At 41.0% G+C, this 19,244-nt stretch overlaps 1 protein-coding gene across 6 annotated transcripts in view; it reads right to left on the bottom strand.

Moving 5' to 3' along the window:
• SRPK2 (SRSF protein kinase 2) overlaps positions 1-19,244 on the bottom strand; it is a 229,370-nt gene that overhangs the window by 140,386 nt on the left and 69,740 nt on the right. Inside the window, exon 1 of one of the 6 annotated variants that reach the window (XM_040644355.1) lies at positions 17,481-17,512. The exons of the other annotated variants lie outside the window; for them this stretch is intronic. Within the exon in view, the coding sequence (XP_040500289.1) occupies positions 17,481-17,512 (32 nt within the window). Of the gene's footprint in view, positions 1-17,480; positions 17,513-19,244 lie in introns of those variants that run through there. 6 annotated transcript variants of the gene reach the window in all.

Consider the following 19,244-nt stretch of genomic DNA (forward strand, 5'->3'; position numbering starts at 1 on the left):
TCTTGGTTTCAACTCGGGTTGGGTCATGGTCTCAGGGTTGTGGGACCAAGCCCAGTGTCAGGCTCTACTCTCAGCGTGGACTCCACTTGTCCCTCTCCCTCCCCCTCACATTCTCTCTCACTCTCTCTCTCTCAAATAAATAAGTAAATAAATAAAATCTTAAAAAAAAAAAAAGACCCCCCAAGTTTAAACCGCACAGCTCTTAGGAAGTATATAAACATTAGAAACGAAAGTTAGAGCTTTGAGAGCTCCAAACAAAAAAGGTTTCCAATAATCCATGGACAGGTTTCTACCACCATTTTCACATTTTCTTCAAACCTTCAGATTTGTTTCTAGCTCCCAAAGGACTCAAGCATTTAGGAATGCTCACAAATACTACGTTACTACTGTATACCCTGAGGCCCGTGTGTCCCATCTATTCTACTACCCACTTCTCCTTACCGATACAGCCACGGTCTGATTACTCCCCACGTTCACTAAGAACTCTAGAAGCCATTCCACCACAATACCTGCCATGTGATGTTCATGTTGACAGAAAGGATTTCCAAAAACCCTTGGCTAAGGGACCTCAGTCTCCTGAACCTCTGGTCACCTGAGCCCTCTACCATGACCACACTTCGGATGCTCTCTTACACACATTACAAATTAGCTGGTGGTTCTTCTGTTTCATTTCACAGTATCTAGGACCTAGGACCCTATACTTTATTACTTTTTTTGCAATTAAGTCCACCAATCTTTTCCTCAATGATGGTCTTCCTATGTTACATTTAGACTTTCCCCACACCAAATTTTTTAAATCACCCCATTTTCTTCTAATACACTTTATAATTTTACTTAGCATGTAAATCTTGGACCCTTTCAGAAAGTATTTCAGTCTATGAATTGATGTAGCTATCCAGTATGCTTTTATAGTTATATTTTAAAACCTTATGCCTCACCCACCCCCACAATTCTAAATTACTCTCTTCACCACCACTCCTCAGTTCTTCCAAAACAGCAATCTTACAATCCCATAAATACGTATTTATTCAGCCATCCACGGTCTCCATTTTTTCATTCAGCCAATGAGTACTAAGGCCACACTTCTTTATTTCACAAAGAAAATGAACAAGTGGTTCCTTTGTAGTTTGAATAAGTATTCAAAATTATGGGTGATTTTTTTTGTCATAATTTTATTTTAATCTCGAAATAACATTACGGGACAACATAAGTTGTTTGTTTTTCTAGTCCTTTTGTGTTCTTATGATTCTCCTCCTAACTCTAGGTTCTTCGCTTTATCATCTTTTTTACACAGACATGTTAGTGATACTTCTCTCGCAAGACCCTCTTTTCACGCAGTGACTCTTCCATCTACTCCCTTGACATCCACAACCAAAGGACACTGATGATGACTAAACCTGAATTTTGAACCCAATATTCTCTCCTGCAACCCAGAACCATATGTTCTTCCACCCCTACCAGACATCTCCCCTACATACATGGTCCTGACACGCCTTGAACTCAGCATCTAAGGCTAACCTCATCAAATTCTCAGTCCAGGGTCTACTGGAGTCTTCATCTCCCTGAACAGCAGCAGCACTGCCCTTCTGAGCCAGGAATTTGTGAAGGATCCCAGACCAGCACCCCTGTCTCATCTGGGGTATCATTATTACCGCTCACCTTTTTCGATCTATTTTATGTTCCAGGACTACTAAGCGCACACACACCATGCTTTCTCACACCACCAAGTCTTTTCTTATGCAGTTTCCTTCCCTGGGATGCAGTGCCCCGTCTGCTTCTCTTGCACACCCAACTCCCTTTTCTTTCTTTCTTTTTTTTTTTTTTTTTGAGGCTCTCAACCTATTGCATTTTATTTTTTTTATTATGATATGTTAGTCACCATACAGTACATCATTAGTTTTTGATGTAGTGTTCCATGACTCATTCATTGTTTTCATATAACACCCAGTGTTCCATGCAATACGTGCCCTCCTTAATACCCATCACCAGGCTAGCCCATCCTCCCACCCCCTCCCCTCTAAAACCCTCAGTTTGTTTCCCAGAGTCCATAGCCTCTTGTGGTTCATTTCCGCTTCTGTTTACCACCCCTCCTTCATTCTTCCCATCCTTCTCCTACCTATCTCCCTGCTATTCCTTATGTTCCACAAATGAGTGAAACCATAAGATAATTGTCTTTCTCTGCTTGACTTACTTCATGTAGCATAATCTCCTCCAGTCCCATCCATGTTGATGCAAATGTTGGGTAATCATTCTTTCTGATGGCTGAGTAACATTCCATTGTATATATGGACCACATCTTCTTTATCCAGTCATCTGTTGAAGGGCATCTCAGCTCCTTCCACAGTTTGGCTATTGTGGACAATGCTGCTATGAACGCTGGGGTGCATATGGCCCTTCTCTTCACTATGTCTGTATCTTTGGGGTAAATACCCAGTAGTGCAATTGCTGGGTCATAGGGTAGCTCTATTTTTAACATTTTGAGGGACCTCCACTCTGTTTTCCAAAGTGGCTGTACCAACTGCACTCCCACCAACAATGTAGGAGGGATCCCCTTTCTCCACATCCTCTCCATCGTTTGTTGTTTCCTACCTTGTCAATTTTTGCCATTCTAACTGGCATAAGGTGGTATCTGAGTGTGGTTTTGATTTGAATTTCCCCAATGGCTAATGATGTTGAACATTTTTTCATGTGTCTGCTAGCCATTTCCAACTCCCTTTTCTAATCTTAGCCCAAGTGCTACCTTCCCTCCAACAGTGTCCCAGACAGAATACACTTCACCTTCTCTACCCCTCTACAGATCAGATACACTTCATTAGAGAATTACTAAAATATATACACTACTTGTCTGACATCCCTGAGACCACAGCTTCCTTAGGGATGGGGACCTGACATTTCACTTCAATTTACACTTACTTATTGAGACTTTGATGGTTTTCTTAGCCTATTCTAGTCAAAGTTACAATCTAGCTAACTTAGTTTCCTTATTCTTAAATATAAATTTCCAGATACAATCAGTCAGAGGGTCAAACAACTGCAGGGTTAGAAGAATCCTCAGAGATCATCACCTAGCTGACCATGTGAATTTATGAAGAATAAATTGGAGAGTTAAAAAGATAAACAACTGGTAGCAAGAACACTCTTCAACTTCTCCAAAAGACTACTGTCTCTGAGAGCTACAGCTAAATTTCCAAGGACTAGCAACCAAAGCAGAACATTCAGCCTTCTTTAAAATCAGCTTCGGGGCGCCTGGGTGGCTCACTCTGTTGAGTGTCTGTCTGCCTTCGGCTCAGGTCATGATCCCAGGGTCCTGGGATTGAGCCCCGCGTCAGGCTCTTTGCTCAGCGGGGAGCCTGCTTCCCCCCCTCCTCCCCATTTGTGCTTTCTCTTGCTATCTCTCGGTCTCTCAAATAAATACATAAAATCTTTTTAAAAAAAGATAAATAAAATCAGCTTCTAAATTCTATTTTCTCATATCTCCAATCAATTAAAATCATCACTAATAGCTTTCTTGATTACAACTGGTCAATGACATCAATACTCTTTATTATTCATCACTTTACACACCAAAAAGGAAAAACCAATTCACCAGGACCTCCCACGCATTCTCTTCTATCCAACCCATAGACCTTCTTCACAAACACCTTTTATTCTCATACCTACACTTTAAAAGATGCTCAAATTCCTTGTAAAGATGAATATTTTTAACTCTTTGGTTAATGGCCTACTATCTCTAATATTTCATTTTCCACTTAATAACATGAGTTTGGAGACTCACGGAACACACAGGGCTATGAGTCCAGAGCTGAGCCCAGCCTTAAGACCAGGAATAGCAGTTACCGATAACTACTATTAAAACAAAGTCCAATAAAGGATGTGCTTCGCAGATCAGACAGCCTGGGAGGGAAAGTGGGCAGCCCTGAATCCACGTGGATGAGACTAACACAGGGATGCTGTCGAGATGACATGCTCCCACGTCCTTTACGGCACCACACGCCAAACAGGAGCTCACATGGGACCCTTCCTTTTAGGACATGGAAATTAAATAAGACATAATTGGGCAGAGAGTTCTACCTAAATTCTTCCACCTACATCCTTTTTCCATGGGTGTTATTCCAACAGATTTACTAAACTTCCTTCCTCTTGCCAAAGTCTTTACATAATCATTCACAAAGCTGATTTTATTTTGGGTATACATAAGGAGGACTTTTCTTTTTTTTATTAAAGCTTTAGATATATTTGGAGCCGTTTCAGGCTACAAGAAACAGGTATGTGCTCAGTTTACCTCAGGTGATAGGATAATACTGCAAGAAAACATCTAGAACGTAAGAAGAGAAAAATGCCCCCACCACAGGCCTCAGTGAGAATCTTGTTCAGAAGGCAGGGCAGCTGATACTCAGCTCCTGGGCCCAAGTACTCAGAGGGACTGCTCTCCATCTTAACGCTTCACCATTCTGGTGATTCAACACCTCTGTGACCCTAATTCCACTGCTTCTGTCGCTACCAATTAACTGCATCTCCTGCTCTTTCATGTGCTCACAGATTCTACTGCTGGGACGCACGCTGGTGTCCTTCTCTCTCGGTCTCCAACTCAAGCCTAGAAGTACCTTTACTGGGCTCCCATTTAAATGCAAAACAGGGCCTGCAGACGCTTCTCTGGCTCAAGTGTCCATCTGGGACCAAGTACTGCGTTCCTGACTCAAAATTCAAAGATAGACACGTTAAGAGATCCTTCATAAAGGGGAGGAGTAAAGCAAGCTCTCCGAGACGTCTAGGACGGTCAGCGATTAACTGACCAACACCATGAAGACAGTCCACTCTAAAGGGGTCCTTGTTATCCCGGCATTCATTATTCAAGTCATCTGTTATAAGAACACACAGAAAAGCAAAAATTGTGTAAACAAAAACAATCGTTAATAAACTGTCCCTGGTTATCCCTAGCCTCTGTGTCCACCCATCAACCCCCCTTCTCTCTGTCTCTGTCTCACCGATGCTCATACAGTCCCAACAATTCAAATAGAATGCAAATCCAGAACAAAGTGAAAACTGAAAATAGGCAACACAAAATGCAACATTTGACAAAGTTGGTGGAATATACTAATGAAATGTTAGAATTCCAAATGAGGACAGAGTCTGAGAAATGAGACTACAGGAGGAGTTAGGAAAGTTAGTAATTGATGAGAAAAATCAACAAGGACAATAATATGCTAAGTGTCTCAAGAATGATAATAATTTGATTATCTAACAGGGAAAATAATAACACTCTTAAATAGTTTGCAAAAATGTCCTTCATTACAACTACATTACAAATTAGAAGATATCCAATCACGTTATTATATAAAACTTAGTAATGAAAATTCATGTCAAAAACAACACATTCTTTGTTCAATCGAATACTCAGTACTTGTTTTTCAATTACAATTCAAATTTTGAAAAATAAGCTTACTTTGAGAACCTGATTTTTTTTTCAAGATAAAACTCCCAATTTCACCCCCTTCCTTAAAAGTCTTTTTCCAGTATCAAATTTCCTCATGCTACGATCCCCCAACAGGATTACTTGTGTTCCTGAACATGGCGCAGTGCCAGTGGAGTACAAAGTGTTCACTCCAAACCCCCACTGGGGCAGGGGTGGGCGGTGGAGGCACGGGAGGAGGACGAGGTGGTCTCCAGCTGGTTAGGCTTCAGTCTGAGCTTCCACGGTAGCTGCTGCTGCCACTTACCACAACCTTCATTTACTAGAGGAAATATTTTTCCTTCTGTCACCTTTTAAATTATTACTGAGTATAATTTATAACCTGAAAGGAACATTAGTTTAAAAGGAAAGGTTTGTTACTGATTTTCAAGTTGTAGCAAGAAAAGTAGGTCAATCCCCTCCAACTGGGATTCCCATCCTCACTGACCCCAGAAGCCTGGAGGTAAGAGGCAGGGAGCAGAGAAGCCAGGGTCTCTGGCTGTGTCTACACCAGCCCAAGACCCCACACCAACCATCCTGACACTGCAGGGGTGCATTCAGGCTTCACAGCGCATCATACAGTATTTGTTACCATTGTTTTTGTTATTTTGATACTGAGGAATTTCAGGACAACTAAATACAAAAATGAGAAAATATGAACGTTTAAATAAATGCTTAATTTTATTAGCATCACCATCAATGCCCTCCCTCTATCAGCAATGAAATGTAATGGAGCTAATTCCTCACAACTGTCTACACATTTCTCACCACAGCAGAGTGTCATTAATAGTTAATCCCGGCTGCTAAACAGAACAAAGGCACTCTAACCCTGACTCTGTTGGGGAGACAGAAGTAACACCAGTTCTTAGATAACTGAGCTGTTACACGCAGGCTGAGAGATCCAGTGCTCTGTTTACCATGAGATCAAGTTTAAAGCTTTCTCTGTTTTACACTTTTAAAATAAACACCATCTATACATTTTTCCAATATATGAATTTTAGAAATTATAGCACTCAGAAAAAGGAAGTATTTTATAATCCTAATTAAAACATTGCTTTTAATACTAGATATTAATATAAAACTGAAACGATTCGGTTTTCTAATATTGTGGCTTACAATGTCATAAATTAGGACATTTTAATTTCATTTACAATTTTGGCATTTAGAGGACTGTGAGTTCACCAAGGCAATGATTTCTTGGTTTCTGACTCCTTTAGTAAACCAAAGTCCATTCAACATCCTGAAAAGTAACTTCACTACCTTAAGACGTGGTAAAATTATTGCACAAGGCTTATTTACATGTGTAAAGAAAGAAGCCCTATCAAAATATGAAGTGTAAGGAGGAATAGGAGTCCCTAACTCCCAATCCACGTTAACTTTCAAACTTAAGAACCGAAACTGATGATGCAGTACAATTCTTCCACCCTCCTACATTCCCTCAGCACCAACAGGCACCCCACTAAATGCTACCTGACCGGGGGGAGGAAGGAGGTGTCCCAAAAATACATAGGGCGAAATTCCACTCCTTGGAGAGTTCACAGCCTAATATTTAACATTTAGCTTGAACCATCACATCAGGCCTACCTGAGCCCTTTATACAAATCAACTCACAACTGGAGAAGCAGGTACTTAACATAAATTCCATTTTGCATGCATAGAAACTAAAGCTTTGGAAGTTTTAGGACTTTCTAAAACTCCCAGAACTAAACAATTCCATTTATAATAAAATCAAGAAGAATACAATACTTAGGAATATATTGAACCAAAGAAATGAGAGTCTTGCACACTGAGAATGTAAAACACTGCTGAAAAAAATTAAAGACTTAAATGAAAAGACACCCTGTGTTCCTGGGTTGGAAGACTTACCATTGTTAAAATGGTCATATTCCCCCAAAATTGATCTACAGGTTCACACAATTCCTATCAGAATTCTAAATGCCTTCCCCACCCTCCACCCCCCCTTCCCAGAAATGGGCAAGCTGACCCTTCGATTCATATGGACATGCAAGGGACCGTGAATAGCCAAAACAATCTTGGAAAAAGAACAAAACTGGAGGACTCACACATCTCAACTTCAAAACTTACTACAAAGCTACAGTAATCAAAACACTGTGAAACTGGCATAAATGGAAGACATATAGATCAATGGAACAGAATTAGAGTCCAGAAATAAACCCTCACATTACAGCCAAGTGATCTGCAATGAGAGTGCCAAGGCCATTCGACGGGAAAAGCACAGGCTCTACAAAAAATGTGCTGGGGCGCCTGGGTGGTGCAGTCCATTAAGCGTCTGACTTTTGGTTTTTGCTCAGGTCGTGATCTTAAGGTCAGGAGACAGAGCTCTGCCTTGGGCTCTGCATTCAGGGCAGAGTCTGGTTGGGATTCTCTTTCTCCCTCTCCTTCTGCCTTTCCCGTTCATGCTCTCGCTCTCTCACTCTCTAAAATAAATAAATTTAGAAAAAAAGAAAAGATGGTTCTAGGCACCTCGATATACACATGCAAAAGAATAATGCTGGATTCCTACCTCACAGCACATACAAAAGTTAGCCCCAAATGGATCAAAGACCTAAATAGAAAGGTAAAACTATAAAACTCTTTGAAGGAAATATAGATGTAAATCTTCATGATTTTGGGTTAGGCTGGCTTCTCAAACATGACACAAAAAGTACAAAAAACAAAGGATAAACTGAACATCCAGAGAATGCACAAATTTTTGTGCCTCAAAAAATAGTAGCAAGGGAAAAAAAAGGTAATCCACAGAATGGGAGTAAATATTTGCACATCATATATCTGATAAAGAACCAGAATCCTGAATATATAAAGAATTCTTACACTCAACAATTTAAAAAAAAAAAAACGAACACAATTTAAAAATGGATAAAAGATCTAATAGACATTTGTCCAAAGAAAAAACACAAATGGCCAATAAGCACATGAGAAGTTACTCAATGTCATTTGTCATTAGGGAAATGCAAATCAAAACAACGATGAAATACCACTTTATACCCACTAAGATGGCTATTATAAAAAAGACAGCAACAAGTGTTGAAGAGGATGTGGGGCATTTGGAAACTTCATGTACTATTGGTGGGAAGGTTAAACAGCACAGCTACTTTGGTGTTTTTTTGTTTTTTTTTTTTTAAGATTTTATTTATTTATTTGACAGAGAGAGAGACAGCCAGTGAGAGAGGGAACACAGGCAGGGGGAGTGGGAGAGGAAGAAGCAGGCTCCCAGAGGAGGAGCCTGATGTGGGGCTCGATCCCAGGACTCTGGGATCACGCCCTGAGCCAAAGGCAGATGCTTAACAACTGAGCCACACAGGCCCCCCTGGCACACCTACTTTGGAAAACAATCTGGCAGTTCTTCAAAAAGTTCAACCAAGGGTTACCACATTATCCAACAATTCCACTCCTCAGTATATACCCAGAGAACTGAAACCTTATGTTCACAAAAAAATGTGTACACACGTGTTATTCGTAGTACCCAAAAACTGTTAACAACCCACATATCCATCAGCTGATGAACGGATCAACAAAATGTGGTATACCCATACATAAGACAAATGTAGTTAATGATACATGCTACCACATGGATACACCCTGAAACATCATGGAAAGTGAAACAAGCCAGACACAAAACACATATTGCATGATTCCATTTACATGAAATGTCCAGAACAGGAACATCTAGAGAGACAGTAAGTAGCCCTAAGGGCTGGTGGGGGGAGGGAAAATGGGGAGTGTCTGCCAAGGTACAAAGAGTTTCTTTTTAGAATGATGAAAATGGTCTGGAATTACGTAATGGCAATGTCTTTACAAGATTATAAATATGCTAAAAGCCACTGATTTGTAAACTTTAAAATGGTGAAAAAGGTGATCTGTGAATTTTATCCCAATTAAAAAAAAAAAAAAAAGACTTCAGAGCTAGTATGTTGGGGAGCCAGCATGAGAAGCCGGACAATGGAGCTCTAAAGCCGAGCTCCATCCACCACTGCAGCCTGCAAGAAGGAAATGACCAGACTGTCAGGGCAGAGGGAACGGCCGAAGGCATTTGGCCTTTATTACTAGGGTTAGGAGGACTCCACCAGGTGCAGAAAAGCCCACTCCCAACAGGAAAATGGCACAAACAAAGCCAGACCCTGTCGTGTGGGTCATCCAAGCTGTTTTGGTGACTGGCGGGAGCGAAGGACGTACTGGTAGGAAATAAAGCCGGAGACCCTGGTGGGGCATGTTACAGGCCGTACAACAAAGTCGTGCTTTTCCACAGGGTAGAATACAACCAACTATACATCTAAAGCCGAAGTAAGAGATTCAACAGGTGAATCAGAATGAAAAGTAAATTTTTAAAATCTTACATCATTCTGGGGAAACAATACTCAACTTCATGGAGCTATTTACGAGACTTGTCGATTCTCCACAATTCAAATGTGTCTGTCCGCCCACACAGTGCCCCTCAGGAACTTAGCCAATTATCACCTCTATCATTTGTAAATCCTAAACTTCTCACCTCAAGCATCAGTTGTCCCTTATGTCTATAAAAATCTTTAACAGCAGCAAGCAATAGTAAAGCCTACTTCCAAGGCTTTGTTGCTTTACAGAGTGTTATGAAGTACCACAAATACTTTCGCAAATCAGTCACAGGCTATTTGATTTTTGTGGGATTTCCTACCAATTACATAGACAGAAAACCTCAACTAGTTCTCCATTTTAATATGCAAAAATCAACAAACAGGGCCTTAAACATATCGAGGACACAGAAAACCTTGTTACATCAAAGTAACCTTGAATCGATAATCCAGAGTACAAGTTCTTCATCCTTATCATCTCTGGCCATCTATCGAGTTGCTGCTTTCTAGTCACTTAGAAAAAAAATATACTGAGCATGAAACAATACCTAAAGATTAAGACATTAGGATTCATAATTGTATCTGTGATAACTAGCAACAATGACAACAGTAACAGCTAACGTTTTGTACCAATCACAATGCATCAGGAACTCTTCTATTTGCTTTCTATAATAACTCTCTCAATACTCTCATATCCCTATAAGATAAACATTAGCATTATCCCCATTTTACAGATAGGGCAACTGAGGAATAGAAAGGCTCAGGTACTTGCCACCGTTCACAGAGCTAGTAGAGGGGGACTGAACTGCAGCGGCCACTGCACAGTGTCTGGGCCCTCAACCATTATGCTCTATGTGTGGCCCATTTAGAATGCTCTCAAATTTTTCCAAAGTAAAAAAGCTAACTACTCATTTATGTTGATAATGTCTATGAAAGCTGTAACACAATCCTACAAATGCAGTCCTACGCATGCTTCATGCTTATAATCCTGCTGTCCCCTCCTCCTAAAAAAATCTTCTTCCTCTCTGTCAATCTGAAAATAATCATTTATGTGTTAAGCATTTGTGGGGGGGTAAGGCCATTAGCTTATATTGAGAGTTGAAAGAAAATCAAACTTTTTGGCCATATTTTGGCTGTATTTTCTGGGGTGAGCTAGGTCCTGAGCCAGTACTGGGTAACTTGAGTACTCTCAGAAAGTCTCGGGATGTACTACTTGTATTTAATTTTCCTCTTCACCCTCAGGGCCATCTGCACTTATTTGCAGACTACTTAAATCACTCTCTCAGAGTGATGATGCTGAAAAAGTCCTTGAGGTAATGCTGATAAGCACCCAGTGTTGAGAATCACTGGTTTTATACTTGGCCCCTGTCCTCCTTATCTAACTAAAATGACTGGTATTACAAAAAAAAAAAAAAATTCATTGCACAAGCGCAAATGGCCAATCATACCAAACAATATTGTATTTACTGACTTCAGTAAAGGGAATGCTAGATAGTCAACAATCCAGCATGCCCACTTCTTCCAAATCTAAGCCACAGAAACAGTCACGTGTGGTCTAGGAGAATCACACAAAGATGCCCATCCTAATGCTGTACACCACTGCAAGTAAGGGAACAACCTGACTGTTAAATGAACTATGGTACACTCATCATACAGAGCATTTGAAAAGAATGAGGTAGGTCTACATGTACTGAATGATCTACAAACTAAAACTGCAGCTTGCAGAATACACACAGTATAATACTACTGTTGTTACAGACGTGTATTTCCCAGGTGTACATATGTGTGCATGTATACTTGTGTGTGTGTGTGTGTGTGTGTATACATACACACATGTAAATGGGAAGAGTATATTCCAAAATGATTAGGAAAAGGTTTTCCTTACTTTGCAGATGAAATGAGGAATGAGGAAATGGTGTTCAGAAAATTTTACCTTTACCCGCACCTAAATTTTTTATGGGTGTTGTGTAATTAAAAATAATTTTCTTAAATAATGTGAAGTGTTGCCAAATGATATTCCATTTAAAATAAACCCCTTTTGTGGTTACCCAGCTTTCAAATGGACATTCTGCAAAAAGACTGCCATCACACCATTATAAATAGCTTTCAAAATGCCAATTTTCACTTTCAAATAAAATTCACAGTTTAATCAAGATCAAAGCAATTTCTGCTGGAATCCTGAGAGTGTTATATTGAAGGAAAAAAAATAGCGAAATTCTTCTGACACTGTTCTATCATAAGAAAGGGAATCTTGTGAAGGTTGTACAAACAGCATTTAAAATTCGCTTTAAAAACTAAATTCAGTCTGTCCCTTCTAATTCTATCATGAGCAGGCTCTTAAAACAAAATAAAATTGCTGAGACAAACTGGTGAGTTCAAAAAAAAAAAAAAAGTATCTAAAAATATAATTTAGCAGTCCAAAAATGATCAAGTTTCAACCAATGGATGCAGTGAGCCTATGAGAGACAAGCTAGTGCTATAGATGAAATGCAGAACCCCGCAGATGAGGGGTAGGGTAACTAAATTTTGTACGCAGAGCCATGGACTATTGCGTTCTTTTTCAGACAGTGCAGAGGAGAAAGGCGTGTGCTTGAGACACTAGAGTCAAGTGCCAGCGCAATTATACAGCGAGAAACACTTCCCACAACAGAACCACCGCAATGAAGAGGTAAGTTTAAAATGGCTCAAGAACAGAAGGTTAAGAAATTCTAGTCCTGCTTTTTTAAAAAATATAACTTCCTTCCAGTCATATCATTATCTACTTTAATAACAAAATGGTTCCTCAATTTACACTGAAATATACTAGCCAACGTATTTTAACTCATCTGAAGTAACCTGCTTTTTCCTTTTTCTAAAGCCTAATTCTCTGAAATCTGGACCAACAACAAAGAAAGAGGAAAGGGGGAAAATATTTGGACTGACAGCATTCTACTTCTTGAGTTGGGAGAGTGGGGTACTCAGGTGCCTTTTTCATTATTCTTCAAACTCACGGGGGGCCTGGGTGGCTCAGCTGGTTAAGCGTCCGATACTTGATTCTCGCTCAGGGTTGTGAGGCCAAGTCCCACGACAGGCTCCGCGCTGTGTGGAGTCTGCTTAAGATGCTCTCATGCCCTCTCCCTCTGCTTCTGCCCCTCTCCCCTTCTCTTAAAAAAACAAAAACAAAACCCAAAAAAACACATCTGTATTTCATGTATTACACACATGAAAGACTGTATAATTCTTTAATGTTTTTAACTTTTCACCACTTCTTAACCAGTTTCCCCTGCTTTCCCTCCTCTGAATGCAGGTGAACCTCCACCACCGGCCTTCAAGGAATGAGTGATTCTGGAGAGTCATGTGTTCATGACAGTTGAAAGATTATGTGTCTTACCTTATTTAAGCCATTCTGGATTGAGACATTCATACTTCTGATTTTAAAATAAAATCAGGCTACCTCAGAGCCTTTTGTTACATGCACTACTCGAATATTCTCAGGGCCTCTGAACAGTGGCTGAAGGCCTGCTTCAGTGCCTTTCGCTTCTTCCTGCCTTTCTTCGTTGTCCCTTACAGTGGCTACGTGTGTGCCCTTCCAGTTGGCTCATTCTAGCCTGGTGAGGAAACTAGAGATAGTTTCGCACACTGTACATTAAGTTTCCTTTAAACTACCTGTAACACTTGAATGTTTACTCAAGGCCCCTATAAAAGCAGTTCTGGGCCCACTCTCTTTTGAGGGTCCCACTGCTACAGTACATGTGCTTCTGAGCATCCGTTTCATTCCGTCCCAAGTGATTAGCTCTGTACCTGCAGCCTGGGAAACAGAAGTACGCCAGGCTCCTTCTACATCATGGCGGCCACATTATCTTTGTCTTGTATTATGATGTCAACGATAACTCCTGAATTTGGCAAGGATTACATATTTTTATCTTCATAAAAACACTTAAGGCAGATACGACGACCATCTCTATTTTGTAGATCAGTAAGGGAGGAGCAAAGAGGTAAGGTAACATGTCTAAAGTCACCCAGCCATTAAGTGGCAGACACAGAACTTGGCCCCGGGTAAATCGAACTCTGAAGTCAATGCTACTACTAACCACAGTGATACAGTGGCCCTACCAAACTGGCCTAATCTGTCCATTTCAGAAATCCAAATTCCTGGGGCAGGGAATGCATTATTCCAAGTCATCTTTTCTAGCCAGGCGAGACTATCCACAAGATGCTGGACTCCCTGGGGTCTGCCTGTGCTGGGCCAGGGCGCACGCCTGATCCAATCCCTCCAGGGGAGGCAGCACACAGCAGAGTCACATCTGGAGAGGCTGCCACCGGGCATCTCCAGTCTACAGCCCTGTGCTCTCCTCGTTCCCGACAGCGACAGTGAGGAGTGCTTGACATACATCAGGCACAATCCCCAAAGTTCAAGGAATGGGAATGGAAAAGAAAAATTCCAGAGTTTGGACAGGAGTTTTCCATCAAGCCCCACGGCACCCACTGCAAATTTCTATTCCAGCTCTACTTGAATTTCAAATTTTTCTACTCAGAACATTTATTACCTATGGTTTACCAGCACTGTATTTAGGACACTGTGAATCAAAAATCCTGTCAAGAGTTCTTTACATCTATTCATCAAAAGAAATTCAGAGTTAAGTATGTCTTCCTCCAAAGGCTCTTAACCCTTGTGAAGTTTGAAACAAAGGAAAGGAAGGAAAAGCCATGCCTGAGTCCTTCGTCATTTTTTAAATACTCTTTTTCTGTGGCTGAGGACTACAATCTTCTCTAGAATTGTCTTTCAGCAAATATTTTTCTTTTTAAAAAAAGTTTGAGCTGCTCAATAATTTTAAGTAATCATCCTTTATTCTAGACCTACACTGTCCAATACAGAAATCACTAGCCACGGGGCGCCTGGGTGGCACAACGGTTAAAGCGTCTGCCTTCGGCTCAGGGCGTGATCCCGGCGTTCCGGGTTCGAGCCCCACGTCAGGCTCCTCCTCTATGAGCCTGCTTCTTCCTCTCCCACTCCCCCTGCTTGTGTTCCTTCTCTCGCTGGCTGTCTCTATCTCTGTCAAATAAATAAATAAAAAATCTTAAATAAAAAAAAAAAAAAAAAAGAAATCACTAGCCACATATGGCCACGGGGCACTTGAAAGGTGGCCACTCCCAACAGAGATGCACTTAGCATAAAAAGAAAATGAAAAATATTCCATTAATATCTTTACACAGATTACTGTGATTTTGGAGATACTGGGTTAAATGTATTATTTAATTGTATTATTGGATTTGTGGAATAATATTCAGCTGTAAAAAAAAAAAAAAAGACGGACATTCTGACAATGCTACAACATGGAGGAATCTTAAAAACATGCTAAGTGAAATAAGCCAAAGTGAAAAGGACAAATATAACTCCACCTACATGAAGTACCTAGAATAAGTAAGTTAATAGAGAAAAATAAAACAGAGGTTGCCAGGAGCTGAGAAGGGGATACGGGGAGTCACGGTTCAGGTTCCACAGTGAAGAAGCTTTGCTCAGGTAGTAAGAGAGGCTGCAAAAGTGACCTCAGATTCTCAGTACAGAGGATACCATCACTGCCAGCAAATCAGTTGGTAGTCTGAGAACCTCTAATGAATACTACCCAATTTAACCCCACAAGAAGAACAGTCTTACTTAGTAAATTGGTTTGCTATCATCAAGCTTAAAAGACAGATCTTATTTTGTCCTACTAAAGAACGGGTCTGAGGACAATACTCTGTGAAACCTCAGAGCCATTCCACAAACCATCCCACAAGTGCTTTTTAACAAGTACCTTCAAAATACTGACAAACACAATCAGCCTTGTGCTGAGAGAGCAATACAAAGACACAATTTTACAAAAGTAACATAGTACACAAAGAAGCAAACAGGTTGTTCTTTTGATTTATAGTATTCGTTCTCTAAATTTACCAAGTGTCCAAATCTCAATTTATAACCACATTCACTGCCTCCCGATTTAAGAGACACATTTCGTTCCGTCTCATATTTCTTAAGACAATGAGTCTTTAGAAGACAGACTCCAAATGTAACAAACATTCTTACTAAAAATCAAATATGCAATGAAGTATATAGGACAGAGGAACTTCAGGGAAACAAGAGGAAAGAAAGTATGAGGTATGTCCACTGGCTTTGCAGAAAGTAAAGAAACCCAATCTCAGGAAGCCAAAGGGTGAAAGAGCATGATAGCCATTCTCGGACATAAACTAAGGAAGGCGTATGATGCTATTCCTCGACAGAAGAATGATGCTAACAGCAGCAGCAGCTCACAGCTCTAGGCTACCTGCTGTGGGCTTCCCACTTATTAGCTCAGTTAATCCACACAAACGCTCTGTGGAGATGGTGCTGTAATTATCACCCTCCCCTCACTTACTGATGAGGAAACAGAGGCATAGAGAAGTTAAATTGTGCCCAAGGTCACACAGCTAATAAACCGCAGAGCTGGGAGACAGACCCAGGTCACCTGGCTCCAGAGGCCGCTACTACAAAGTGCCTCTCACAATCTTTATGGCAGGTCCACGATAACATTTATGGTGGGGGGTTCAAGTGCTATCAACTAACAAAAAAACATACAGACTAAGAATACTTATTGGGCCCCCTCACACTCGCCGACAGTACTCTCGGGAATCTTCAGTAACGATAACTCTCAGGTGTGAAAGAACTGTCAAAAGGAAATAAACCTATTTTAGAAATAAAACATAAAATCCAGTGGACTGCTGGAAACAGCAAACCAAGTGCCAATCACAGGTCTTTAATTTTACAGGGAGTTCAGTGATACACTGACAGAATGAAACGCCACAGGCCGTGCTCCACACGCCACGCAGGGGTCACGACTGCTGGAATGCAAGGCCATCACATAAAGCACACCTATCACGTCTTGCCATTTTCCTTCACATCAACTGTGTAATGTTGTCTTGTTCAACATTTACCCGTTTTTCAAACCACACTCATCTGTAACACGTGGCAACGTCCTACAGCCTACCTCCATGGTTATGCACTCCGACAAAAGATTAGGCATACAGAGGTCCTCACGACAGTCACTGAAAGGCCTTCAGAGGTGATCTGGCAAATTGTTTCCCCCCAAACCTGCAAAGTTTTACCAAGCTTTAAGAGAGTTAACAAAACTTTTGATAATCACCTGTATCAAATTACTTTGGTTTTCATTTTTAATTAAGGTATAATTCACATACTGTAAAATTCACTGTCTTATGTTCAGTTCCCTATGTGTTCTGTGCAAAACAAACACAATTGTGTAACCAACCCCACGGACAAGATAAAGAAGAGTTCCACACCCAAAACAATTGCTCCATGAGCCTCTACAGCCAACCCCTCCCCACCTATAACCTCTAGCAACCACTGATCTGCTTTCTGTCCCTGCTGTCTCCCCTTTTCCTATACAAATGCAACCGTACAGTCTGCAGGCTTTTGAGTCTGGCTTCTTTCACTAAGCGTAACACCGTCTTCCCTTTTTAAAAAAAAAAAAGATTTATTTATTTGTGAGAGAGAGAGAGAGCGAACAAGCAGGGGCAGAAGGAGACAGAGAGAGAAATCCACAAGGAGACTCCCCACAGAGCGTGGAGCCCGATGGAGGGCTCAATCCCAAGACCCTGAGATCGTGACCCGAGCAGAAACCAAGAATCGGCCGCTTAACCAACTGAGCCACCCAGGCGCCCCTAAGCATTAGCACCTTTTAGAGTCACCCATCCGCTGCAATGGCATCAGTAGCCCATTTCTTTTCCTTGCTGAGCAGTAGCCCACTGTACTGATGTATCACCATTTGTTTATCCATTCACCAGTTGAGAGAAATCTGAATGGTTACATTTTTGGCCACTGTTAAAAAAAAAAAAAATGCTGCTATAAAATTAGCACACAGGTTCCTATATGAACATAAGTTTTTATTTCACTTGGGTAAAACCCGGGAGTAGGTCATATGGTATGCTGCGTGAAGGGTCCATTGGGCCCACGTCCTCACCAGCACTAGGTATAGTCAGTTTCTTTCTATTCTAACCATTCTAAAAGGTATATAGAGTCATCTCATGGTTTGATTTACATTTCCCTAAATGACTGATAAAATGGCCATCTTTTTATGTGCTTATTTGCCATCTATACATCCTCCTTAGTGACATGTCAGATCTTTTGCCCATTTTTTAATTGGTATCTTTTCCTGAGTTTGCAAAGTTCTTTATATAGTCTAGAAAAAAAGTTCTGTATCAGATATATGATTTGTAAATACTGCCTACCAGTTGCGGTTTCTCTTTTTGTTATCTTAACAATTTTTTTTTTTAAAGATTTATTTATTGAGACAGAGAGCAAGCATGAATGTGGGGGGGGGGGCAGAGGAAGAGGGAGAGAGAGAATCCAAGCAGACTCCCCACTAAGCACAGAGCCCAACTTGGGGCCCAATCCCAGGACCCCAAGATCACGACCCGAGCTGAAACCAAGAGTTGGACGCTTAATGGACTGAGCCACCCAGGTGCCCCAAGAATGTCTTTCAAAGAGGAGATGACTTTAAGTCCAATTCATCTTTCTTTTTTTTTTTAAATGGATCATGCTTTGGGTTTACTTAAGTCTTTGCCTAACTCAAGTCACAAAGATTTTTTCCAAATGTTTTCTTCTAGTAGTTCGTAGTTTTACATTTAAGCCTATAAGCCATTTTGAGTTAATTTTTGTATGTTGAGCAAGGTATCAATTACTTTTTTTTATTTTTACTGCTTGATCCAAAGTTCTGGCCCTTTGAGGATGTGGAGAAGGGGGAACCCTCATATACTGCTGGTGGGAATGCAAATTGGTGCAGCCACTCTGGAAACTCAGACTAATACAGACAACAACATAATCAACTCACTGAAATACAAGGTGAGTAGTGTAAAAACAGACTACTCCAAGTACAAAGCAGGAGAAGGCCCTCAGCAGCTTGCAGAGGAAACACCATGAACACACAATACACAAAGAATGAAAGAACAAGGCTTGTTTAGGAAATAGCTGGGGTGGATTCTCGACCACTCTGTATTCACGGCGGGCACTTCTGCATGCTAACATTTCTGGCAGGCCATCTGAGGGGACTAAAAAGCTAAAAACCCCCCACACAAGTAAGCAACAAAATTCAAGCACTACTACAGTATAATAGTATTTCTGTGTCTATAAAAGCAAACAAAATTATCAAATAAAGAGGCTTTCAGGATAGTGTGGCTCTGAATAAGGTGCCCACCCCCAGCCTAGAACAGGTCCAAGTGACTGCACCAGGGCACAGCAGGGGAGAGGAGGTGTGGACCGGCCCCCAGCAGAGCCTGTTCCCCAGGAGGCCTTCACGTGCCCTCCCAGCACATGGCTCTCATGGCCACCAAGAGAACCAGCAACAGCCCCCCTTCAGCTAGCGCTGCTTACCCACCTTCCCAGATGCTACTCAGTTCTGTCAGCCTGAGTTACCCATGGCACCAGCACCACTAATGTGCCC

The sequence above is a fragment of the Ursus maritimus genome, unplaced genomic scaffold (genome assembly GCF_017311325.1).
Source record: "Ursus maritimus isolate PB19 unplaced genomic scaffold, ASM1731132v1 scaffold_3, whole genome shotgun sequence".
Lineage (NCBI taxonomy): Eukaryota > Metazoa > Chordata > Mammalia > Carnivora > Ursidae > Ursus > Ursus maritimus.